Consider the following 11,806-nt stretch of genomic DNA (forward strand, 5'->3'; position numbering starts at 1 on the left):
TGGACATTTTATTAATTACACTGCTTGGCTATTGTTAGAGAAACATATTTTACTCTGCCATTTTAGCCATTTTAGTATATGCTTTATATTAAATTGATGCTTGTAGCTTTAAGAACCATACATTTTCTTGTCAGTTCAGCTATTTTGATGTGCTTGCAAAAATATAAACTTCTAGTGCTATGTAGCCACTCAAGTGCTGTATGGACGAGATAAGAAGACCACAAGTTGCCTACGTGTAAAGATTCTGGATTGGCTCAAAGCACAGCACATAGGACAATTTGAGGCTATAAAGAGACACTGTTCTTATCTGATTTTGCACGCCAGCTTGTGTTACTTTAAAGTGATGACATGCTGTCACTCTGTTGTAACCCTGCTTGATTGTACAATAATAACCTTTTGAATTTGGACCAGTTGATTCAAGTTGTATTTTTTTCTTCAACATTTCGGTGCCGAAACCCGGGAGTTTGAAAGCGATTCTGGACAGAGCCAGGCTTGGAACCTGAGGACAGGAGATAACCGGCGCCAACAGGTGAGAACCTTTGTGCCTCAAATTGCTCTCCCCTCCTCTAATTCCTAAACCCTCTGTCCTGTCATAAGTACAAACTCCCAAGAACCTGAAACAACTGTTTTATGTTTTAACTCTTTTGTTATGAATGTGTGAGTGTAAGAGGTCCTTCATGGTGTGTGAATGCACTGCTCCAAGACGTTCCTCTGTGAAAAAAAGCAAGTGGGAGAAGTGGTGTGTTAAGTAAGAGGACCCTATCATCCTCAGACATGAATGTTTTTTATTTTCTGAGTTTGTCAAGTAAACTGTTACTAACATTCTCTGCACAGCAAAGGGACAATGAAAGGTTAAGTGTGGGTTGGTGCAGAATTTCTTACTAGTCTGCCTTGGCTGTCAGTAAAAATTATCTGAGTACCCCCCTGTGCTCGGCCTTTGGACATCATTGATTAAGTTCAAATTTAGTCCAAAGCTGCTATTGGGTACAGGGATATTTCTAGAGAACGATAAAGAACCCTAATCTCTGATCCCCTCTCGGGTTTGTTTCTGGATGACCATGGTTATGCTGGTTTGAGCCTTTACTCTCCTATGCTGAAGGGCGCATTCCTAAGCTGTAGCAGACTTGTCTCCCATGATAGATACAACTGTTGATGTAAGCCCCCTAGCATGTTTGACTTTGACTTTAATGATTTAAGAAGCCAGGTACTTTTTGGGTTTGTCTCCCCACTGATTATTATTTGGGTTTGTTGGAAAATTGTATGTGATCACAAGCAGGGATTTTTAGTGTGGGACTTTCTCTGGCAGCCATAGCCACAGTACCACTAAGAGTCAAGAGATAAGGGTAAGAGTCCCATCCATCATAGCTGGGCTATTGGAAACAATCTTAGCAGGGGTGATGCAGTGTCATCCTCAAGCAATGGGCATCCAATGAATCATCCTACCCCACAGGGGAATATGAATAAAAAATATGGCATGTGAGTCATCAGGCATCTGCCTAAATGATGCAAGCTGACTAAGGGAATAGATTTTGGGATTTCCAAAGGGGAACCTTTGAATTATCCCACTGGAAAAATCTCTATAATATTTTAAGAAAAAATTGATAGATCCTAATGAGAAGGCAGCTTGGAGTAAATGGACTGTAGAATCCTATCAGAGACAACGAGGGGCCCAAGGTATTTTTACTATAGAGACCAAGACAGGGAGAACAGACCAGCTGGGAAGGGGAAGTCAGTCAGAATGAGATAGGGAAGAGACAGAACAGATAAAGCAGCTTGCAATCTCTCTAGTGGAGCATACCGTGTACAATGCCGAGGCCCTAATAGACCTAGGGGCCAGACCAAAGACTCCTGCTAGCCTAACCACGGTGTCCCCCACTGGAGGATTGCAATCTCCTCTTCCTTTATACCCCCTTTATATGTTTAATTCCAAGTAAAGGCAACTGCCCCATTGTTTGTGCCCCATACCACCTCATGGCAATATCTATATGCCCCAAGGGGAGGAAAGTTATTTTGTGGGGTGGAGGGATAACCCCTAATCACTCCCAAAGTGGACTCTGAATAGGTAAGCAAAATGACTGAGGAACTTTTTTCACCTTGGGCCTCTGCTTACCCCGTCAGAGAACAATTCATCCCAGGCACAAATGGTCAGGCAGACCGTATTGTTACTCAGCATGTCCCATGGACACCTGGAGAAATGAAGGGATTTCTCCCATCTTTCCCTAAGCCACGGAGCAATTCATATGGGTTTGTAAATGAGCTGTACAATATTACTGTCAGCTACAACCCCACATGGAGAAATCTGTTGCAGATAATAAGGGTTGTGACCAGTCAAATAGACACTGCTGCCATCTGTACTAGACTTATCCTGCCACTTAACCCATCAGATGTAGAGAATACCTCACTGATGGCATTAGAATATGTTACACAGCTCAAAAATAAAACACAGAGGTGTTTCCTCCACAGTCTTGGGTTCGGGTGACAACTATCCAACAAAAGGCTAAAGAACCAGTAGAAGACTACTTTGAGTGGTTTAGAAAAACTGTGGAGGAGGCGGGAGGTAAACTTGAAGACCAAGGTATGTGAAAAATGCTCCTTGCCACATTGGTGTCGGGACTGAGTAAAGAATTTCATGATAAATTGGTTTCCACCGATTCTTATTGGCGGGATAAATCAGTCCCAGCACTAATGAGCTTAGCAAGCTCAATACAAAGGAACATAGAGGAAGTACAGGAAAAGAAAGCACAAAGGGTAATGCTAGTGGGTGCCCCTGGGAAACCCAGATGGTAAAAGTTCAGAGGGACAAATAAGGGGGAACCCAGAAAAGCCAAATGCTATAACTGTGACAAACCAGGTAATTTTGCAAGAGAGTGTACAGCTCCAAAATTGGGAAGACAGGAGAACAATTGACGGGCAGGGCTTCCAGTGCTACCAATCATATCTGAAAGCAGAAGGGGTGATGCCTTTGTTTGTCTGACCCTCTCTGACATGTCATACCATTCTGTGGAGTGTTTGGCGGACACTGGAGCAGCCTGCAGCATTCTCAAAAGATCAGAAGCTGTTATACAAATGCCAGACACATCAGCGAGCAATAGATCCTATCACTATGGGTAATAATAGGGTAGATGAAGCAGCCAAGAAGGCAGCTCTCATGATACTCCAACAGTTCTCTGAAACTGTATATAATTTGACAATGGATGTTTTAAAAACCCTCCAAAACCAAAGAGGTTCCCTAACTCAGAGCAAGTGCAAAAACGCTGTTTGCAAACCGGAGAATGAGGTGGTTCTAGATTGTGTGCACCTCCAGTGCTATGTTCTATTTTCACCAGTCTATCTCATCTCCCTTCCCACGTTTCCAAAGGGGGAATGATTACTTGTGTTAATAAAGTTTGGTTTGCACCAGGTGTCTCACAATTTGCAACTGAATGGTGCATGATCTGTGCTAAATACGATCCAGTAAAACCTGACTACCCATTCAAAAAGACTGCAAATAGACTACATTCAGCTGCTGAAATGTGGAGTCTATGAGTATGTTTTGTTGTGTCTAGACATGCTTTCCTCTTGGGTGGAGGCCTGGCCGGTTGCCAAGACAAAGGCGGGTGTGACAGCCAAAAAGCTGATAACTGAAATTGTGTGCAGATATGGTCTACCTGAAACAGTAGAATCTGATTGAGGGACTCATTTTACTGGGCAATTGTTAGCAGAAATGATAAAAGGGTTGCAGATTACCCAGCATCTTCATACTCCTTACCACCCACAATCATCTGGGAAAGTAGAGAGAGCAAATGGTGTTTTTAAAAATAAAATAGCCAAGATCTGTGAGCAGACAAAATTTACTTTGGTACAAGTCCTACCTTTAGCCCTCTTTGCAGTAAGACACACCCCAAAGGGAAACCATGGCCTTTCACCATTTTAGATTTTGTTTGGAAGACCACCACTAACAGGCCTTTTCTTTCCACAAGAATTAAATGGCCAGTATGCTTCTTTAACTGATTATGTTGTCCAGCTGCATGAGCAACTGACTAATTTGAATGGAAACGTTTTATCTTCATTACCAGATCCAGAAGAAATATCTGGAACTCACCACCTGCACCCCGGAGACTGGGTGGTTATAAGAAGATATGCGAGGAGATATCTAGAGCCCCAATTTGATGGCCCATACCAGGTGTTACTGACCACACCCACCTCAGTCAAAGTGGAAGGGAAACCAAACTGAATTCACACCTCCCACTGTAAGAAGGTGGACTTCCAAGTCGGTGATAAGAACCTGTGTCAAAATGGTGAGGCCACTGGGAATGAAGAGGGTTAACAAACTACCAAAATGCATATACTGTCCTGCTTTTCTCTTTGTCCTTTTCTTTGTGTTTTATACCTCTATGCACCAGTGAAGGGTGACAAATGGACAAATTCCATTTGGCTTTTACCTCAACAGACCGCCAAGCAGCTGAATGCCACAGACTGCTGGATATGCTCTCATGTTCCTGCCAATCATAAAGGAATCCTTTTAATAGGTGTACCAATATCAATGAATGATTTTAATGTAACAGATTACAGCTATGATGTTCAAATAGATATAAATCACTCTGTTCATAATGCGCTCTCAGACCAAGGTACATACTTAGAACTTGCTGGTATAATCTCTTCATCTACAATGTGTCTAGGGCCAATGTATGTCAATCACTTAGCCAACATAAAGGGTCACATAGTCAGTTTGCCCAAGATATATGTGGGGGAAACAGGTTGTAGAAATGCTACCTTAACATTTAACATGGAACCTAACAAAGCGCCATGTGATACTGCAAATTCTGATCATAATACTGTATGTTTGTGTTCAACGTTAAAAGCTTTGTGTGCCCCCAGGTGTGACTGTCCTGAACAGACAGACAATGATGACTGAAGCTGTAAAACTCAGCTATATCACAATATGGTATTGTTTTCAAATATGGCTAGGAAAACATGGTAAGATGATTCCAAGGGTCTTGAAACAAGGACTCTATTGCATTTGTGGTAACAAAGCCTACTCATAGCTTCCCATGGGAGCTTGGGGTAACTGTACCATAGGAAGAGTTGTACCAGCCATTAGAACAAGCTCAAATAATTCAGTGTTTCAAACATTCCTAGACAAAACAAGGTAAAAGCAAGAATTATTCTCATCTGCAGATAAAGCCTGGATGTGGTTCCCTGCCTGGACAGGTTGGGGAATCGAGCTAGCAAATAGAATGAATAAATGCGCTAGTATCATGAATGGGATTATTAATGTGACTACAAGTTCTATACATGCCCTTAATGAAGAGTTAGCCCAACTTAGGAAAGTGGCTCTTCAGAATAGGATGGCTCTTGATTACCTACTTGCTATTGAGGGGGGGGAGTGCTATTATTGGCTCAGAATGTTGCACCTGGGTGGATGATTCTGATGACACCATAGAGGCACACATGAACAAAGTAAAAGAGTTACAACAAAAATCTAGAGATATATTTAAGGAGGGATGGAACTCATTCGACTGGATGGGATCCATTGGAAGCTGGTTTAACAATATGCTTATAAAGCTTTTAAAACCCATAGTGATAGTGATAGGATTAATTTTGATGTGCCTAATTGTCTGGAAATTGTTAATGATTTGTGTTTCCCGTTGCAGCAAAAAGATGAAGATACCTATTGTTTAGGGAGATGATACAACTGCCACAGAGATGACCGTCTGATAATCTAGCTCAGCTACCTGCCTCCCCTGCAGACCCTCCAGTCATTCTAGGAGAAAGGTGGAGGATCTCATCTCACTGAGGAGGTCCCACAATTGCACCTCATTAGCTTTGGGCCTACAACAGTATTTGGACCTAGGCCTGTGATGGGATGCAGTTCTGGCTGCTGTTGTCATCTGATTAGATAGAGATTGCATATTTTATGTTTCTGTGTTATCAATAAAGATGTGTTAATACTTAGAGGAAATGGTCACTATGTAGGCAGTCCGGAATGGATGCCTGGCATCCCACTGTCTATGCAGCTTATCTGTATACTCAGTGAGATACAGTCTGTCTAAGGGGTCATTTATAGGTAGGCAGGCTGTTAGTTAGTCAAATGAGAAACACAAAGTAATAAAGGCGTGATAATAAACGCAAGGTAATAGATAAATATACGTGATAATAAAATTATCAAAAGAGTGAGAAATGTTAGAGAAAAATATTTTACTCTGCCATTTTGGCCTTTGCTTTATATTAAATTGATGCTTGTAGCTTTAAGAACAATACATTTTCTTGTCGCTCAGCTATTTTGTTGTGCTTGCAAAAATATAAACTTCTAGTGCTAAAGTAGCCACCCAAGTGCTGTATGGGCGATAAAATAAGACCACAAGTTGCCTAAGTGTAAAGATTCTGGATTGGCTTTAAGCACAGCACATGGGACAATTTAAGGCTATAAAGAGACACTGATCTTATCTGATTTTGCGCGCCAGCTTGTGTTTCTTTAAAGTGATGACATGCTGTCACTCTGTTGTAATCCTGCTTGATTGTACAATAATAACCTTTTGAATTTGGACCAGTTGTGTCAAGTTGTATTTTTTTCTTCTACACTATTGTATCATGTTCTACTGAATTAACCTTGATTTAGCTATAAACTTGGAGTAAATAACCTGATGCTGGATAGTAGTGGTCTTTTTCTTCTTTGTTTATATATATATATATATATATATATATATATATATATATATATATACATATATATATATATATATATATATATATATATATATATATTATATATATATATATATATATATATATATATATATATATATATATATATATATATATATATACAGGCAGTCCTGGGTTACAGACATCCGACTTAAGTACAACTCATACTAACAAACGGAGAAAATAAAGCTTTATTGCCAATCCTTCTTTTCAGGATAACCCAAAATGCTCAAAATCCAATTGTCACAAGGACAGAAAGTGATGTGAAAGTTTCTGAACAGGGTCACAGATAGCAAAACAAACTTTTCCCTATGCTATACAAAACTAAAAAAAAATATTTGGCTAAAAAAAGTGCCTGTTCCAACTTACATACAAATTCAACTTAAGAACAAACCTACAGAACCTATCTTGTTCATAACCTGGGGACTGCCTGTGTATATATATATATATATTTTATTTTTTTTTATTTAGCAAAGAACAGTACAATCAGTTTTAGATGTAGTATCCGCAATCACACTCTCCTCACCACTACAGATCCCTGATACGTGCTGCAACATCACAGATAGAATAGTCCATAATATCACAGCTAAGGGGGTGCAGGCTGTAAAAGACCACAATAGCTGAAATTAGAAAGCTTAAAATCAGAAAAAAACAGCCTCACAACGAAAGGCATCAAAAAAGAGGGTTGTAAAAATAAAATCTGACTTTATTAAAATAGTTATAAACAGGTACGTAGCACAACCATCCTTATGAGTTTCATGCCCGCAGTATACTACACACACATACAATCAATATAAATGCATACAATCCAAATAAAAGTAAACTTTTGTTTGCAACATTCACATAATCAGTGGGAGAGGTGATCACCTGAGATCTCCAGCTTTGTCAGTTATTCCGTGCCTGTCATCTCCACGCAATTAATGGAAAGCCACAGGACTGTTGATTTTATCAGATTATGTGAATGTTGCAAACAGAAGTTTTTTTTTATTTATATTTAATGCTGTTATATTCACGCTGAACAGATAATATTAGCAGAACTCCAGTCACTGAGACTATGGGGCAGATTTATTAAATGTCCGCCCGACACACGCTGTTGGCATTTATCATTGCACAAGCATTTCTAGTGAAATATCTGATCAGTATGATTGCTGTCCGTCGCCTCAAAGGTGGCAGACGAGTTAAGGAGAAGCGGTCTTACGAAACGCTGCTTCTTAACTTATGTTTCCAGCGATATGGAAACTACGGGGGTAGATTGCAGCATCCACTGCTTGTTAAATCTACCCCCTATAACTTATCAGAACTGGAGGAAAACAAACAGCAGCAACATGGTAAGCGCTAGCAGCTTCATAACATTCTGTCTCTTGTCTTCAACATGCATACCGCTCGCTGCCAGTATGTGTGTACATAGGCACAGAATGTTAGTTCATTCTAAACTATGTAGTGTCAATCCCAGTATTAGCACTCTAGGCAAGGGAAAAATGGTAGTTCTAACCAAGAAAGTTGCAACATATACTTCTCTTGCTCATACAGGGGACACCAAACTTTTAAGTATGTAGTGTACCTTTTACCTGGGGGGCCAGGAATGCCGCCAAAGTAGCGACGCTTCCTGCAGCTCCTAGAAATCTGGGCTGTCTTTCATTTCTGCAATCAGTATGTTCAGCGTGTAACATATAACCACACCCCCTATGCAGTCAGCCAATGAGTCCTTTTTGGATGCCTGTGCTTAGGCATCCATAAAGAAACTGAATGGATGATGTCAGAAATTGCATAAAGAGACAGACCGAGGATGTGCAAAGACAGGGCATATTTAAAAAATACTCACTTAGATTTTGACTCAAAATTATGACAGTATTTTCTCTTTTATTTTTATTTGTATAACAATTTTTATTAATATTTTAAACTTAGCCCACTCATGAAAAAAATAAATAGTAATTGGTACCCAAAAGCTTGCCCTTTCATTATCTTTTGTCTACATTCTGGGGTATGTCTTATTTTTTATAACCTAATATTATTTCTGTAGATTTGGGGGTACTTATGCCTGATGAAGTACTTGCTACAAAAAGGGTGAGATCCCTATAAGGGCTTCATAAATATCCCACTGTGACCTGTTAATATTCTGAGAGACTAGAAACTGTTTGTTTTTACAAAGCAGTCTGGGACTTAATACGGTCATAATGATGTCATAAGAGTGAGATGGGGGTGACCAATTTGAATCGGTAAGCTGGAATGGCAATTATCTTTATCTTTGATGATTAGGAAGACCCGGAGGTTCCTGCCGAGTAAGCGAATAAGTACCACGTCCCCTATTTGACACACTGTATGAGGATTTATTATAGGAAGTTATTTTTCTGCTTCCCCTGATAGCTTAGTAAAATATGCCTCTTTTTCGTTTACAATGCTTCTAGAGGTTTAGCAGCTATAGTTTGGGTCAGTTGTATATCATTTTGTCTAGCATTAGTCTGGCAAAGTTTTGCTATAATATTGATAATTTATTCACCCATCTCTTACCTGAACCAGCTGGCCCAGACTCTTTACCATCTGGCCTTCCCTTCTCCCCTCGCTTTCTCTCTGGTATAGCCTCTGACATAAGCTCTATTTCGTCTCTGCTACAAACTGTCCCTCATCCAACTTTCTCTACTCTACCTCTGCAGCCATTCTCACTTCTCTCATTTGACCAAACACTGACATTGACATCAGCTGTAATCTTATCACAATCATTGACCATCTCATTCGCAGTACCACTCTCACTTATCTTATTTCACAATTTGACCAATCATAGTAAGATGCTTGATGGAACTGAATGAATTGTCAATTTAACTTTTTTATAGTGTTCTAAGCATGGAATTGGTGTAAGATCTGCACTTAACCTATGTGATATGTTAATACAACATTATTTGAAAAAATGTATTTAATCAGGTTTATTCATATTTTAAAAAAGCATTTTTTCTATTGCAGTGATAAATCAAACATGTTTCTTATACATTTTCTTCCTTTTCATTATTAACCAAGCATTTGAATAAATTGTATCTTTTACTTCTCATACACAGCAGCATCATTTATATAACAGAATATAATTAAAGAAAGAGAACATCTTCAAAAATGTTATGTAAGTTAAAAATCAAAATATGTTTCCTTGATCTTGCACAAAGCATTGAATTTTAAAAGTGTGATTTCAACTGTTTCCAATGTACTGGAATAAAAGTGTCAACTTTTCCTAATGTATATTGTTGAATATATTTTCACAACATTAATTTAACAGGACTATGTGATGTTGATGTCAGTCTGGGAATGCACCTAGATATTAAGACATGATGTTGAGTAATTAGACGCTTCTAGAACAGTCCTAGGCTGTTAGACACTAACAGCATTGATGAAGTTAGGTTGAACTATAGAAATTGATCACATTATCAGAAAATGTTGTAGTTTAAAAACTACAACATCCTTGAAGTCATTCTTGACTAAGTTCAAGTCAAGCAATGGATTTATGCACAAAAGGTCAGGATTGTCAAACGTCCAAAGTTCAAGGTAATATGAAAGGCGTCTAACAAGAAAAACAGGTAGTCAAGAGACAGACAAAGGTCAGCAAAGTAATAATATGCATGCCCAGAAAAAAAGCAATACTATTACATACATGGGTATCAAAAACACTTCTACAAAGAATGTTCCATCTTACTTGATGTAAAGTTATTTCAAAATTACGTAAAAAAAATAAAAATGTGAGAGATATAAACAAAATGGTGGATCCCACAAAATACAATGAGGGAATATGGAGTTATGGCAACACAAGCATTTATTAAATTTATGATATCTGTGTTATTGTGGGATTTCAAAACAGATTAGAATGGCTATGAATTTTAAAATCCTGTAGAAAGCAATGAAAGTATAATTAAGTACAGTAGAATTGCATAATTAAGAAGTGCATAATAGAAAGACAATGCAATACCACCCTGAATTCCCCCTGTATCATGTGACAGGCATCAGCCAATCAGAGGCTTGTGTACCTATACACTGTGAACTTGCGCATATGCTCAGTAGTAGCTGGTGCATCAGAAAATGTGCATATAAAAGCAAAAATTGATAATGGAAGTACATTGGAAAGTCTCATAAAACTGCATACTCTATCTAAATCATGAATGTTTAATTTTGACCTTAGTGTCCCTTTAAAGAAAGCGAAGCAATGTTGCTTTGGCAGCAAGGAACCTGACCTGTTTGTGGGCCTTACACAGAACTAGTTTAAAATGCTCATTCTTCAAAGCATGAATACTGATTTTGCAATTCAGCCAAAACAATTATAGCTTATATTTACATACTAATTTAAAGATAGATCTGTGTTTGTCAGGTAGCTCAAAAAAGTTTTTTTTTTCAATACACATGTAATAGTTTAGATCCATAGTTCAAAAGGTTCCAGTTCTTACAATTATCCTGAGATATAAAATCTGAGATTTTTAAAGACCATATTCCAGATTCAGTTTAAATACTTGAATATATCTCAGTTCAAACAGTTTACCTTTTGGAAATTCTTTTGTTAAATGCTATTATAAGTGTTCAAGAAGTAGTTAAGAGTTCCTTACCTGAGGAAATTGGTAAAGCCCGAGAATCCTGGCTATCGGTATTGAGGACTTGGAAGCTATGTCCCCAACAATAGCAGATGGCATATCACTGTGGCAGTTGTAATTTGGCACACCTTCTTTTTTTCCAGATGTTATCCATGTTGTACCCAACAAAGACCTCACCTCATTGTAACACGAATCATAGAGCTTGAAGCCCAACATAACATTGGGCAAAATGTCTGTTGAGTTGTTAATTTGCTTGATGGCATATACCATGGCTAGCAGAAAACGATAGTATCTGATATGAAATCTGAAAACAAGCATACACGATTATTCTTAATATATATATATACTTTCATATCTTCAACCAGAATATTTATTTTTAGCATTTTAAATAAGTTTCTGTTTTTAGAACATTAAGGGCCAGATTACAAGTGGAGCAGTGAATAATGCTCCCACTAATGCTCCCACTAAATCCGTTAGAAGTAAGCTTTTTGCACGCGACGGGTACCGCTCATATTACAAGTTGAAAGTAAAAAGTTTTAGCTTGTGCGCTAACCGGATGGCCGCAA

General features: G+C 38.5%; 1 protein-coding gene across 1 annotated transcript in view; it reads right to left on the bottom strand.

Moving 5' to 3' along the window:
* The window catches only part of LOC128666119 (extracellular calcium-sensing receptor-like), a 52,726-nt gene extending 41,189 nt beyond the window's left edge, over positions 1-11,537 (bottom strand). The window contains exon 1 of the mRNA XM_053720532.1: positions 11,256-11,537. Coding sequence (XP_053576507.1) covers positions 11,256-11,510 — 255 coding nt within the window. The 5' untranslated portion in view covers positions 11,511-11,537. The remainder of the gene's footprint in view (positions 1-11,255) is intronic.
* Between the last annotated feature and the right edge of the window lie 269 nt (positions 11,538-11,806).

Source organism: Bombina bombina, chromosome 1, assembly GCF_027579735.1.
Source record: "Bombina bombina isolate aBomBom1 chromosome 1, aBomBom1.pri, whole genome shotgun sequence".
NCBI lineage: Eukaryota > Metazoa > Chordata > Amphibia > Anura > Bombinatoridae > Bombina > Bombina bombina.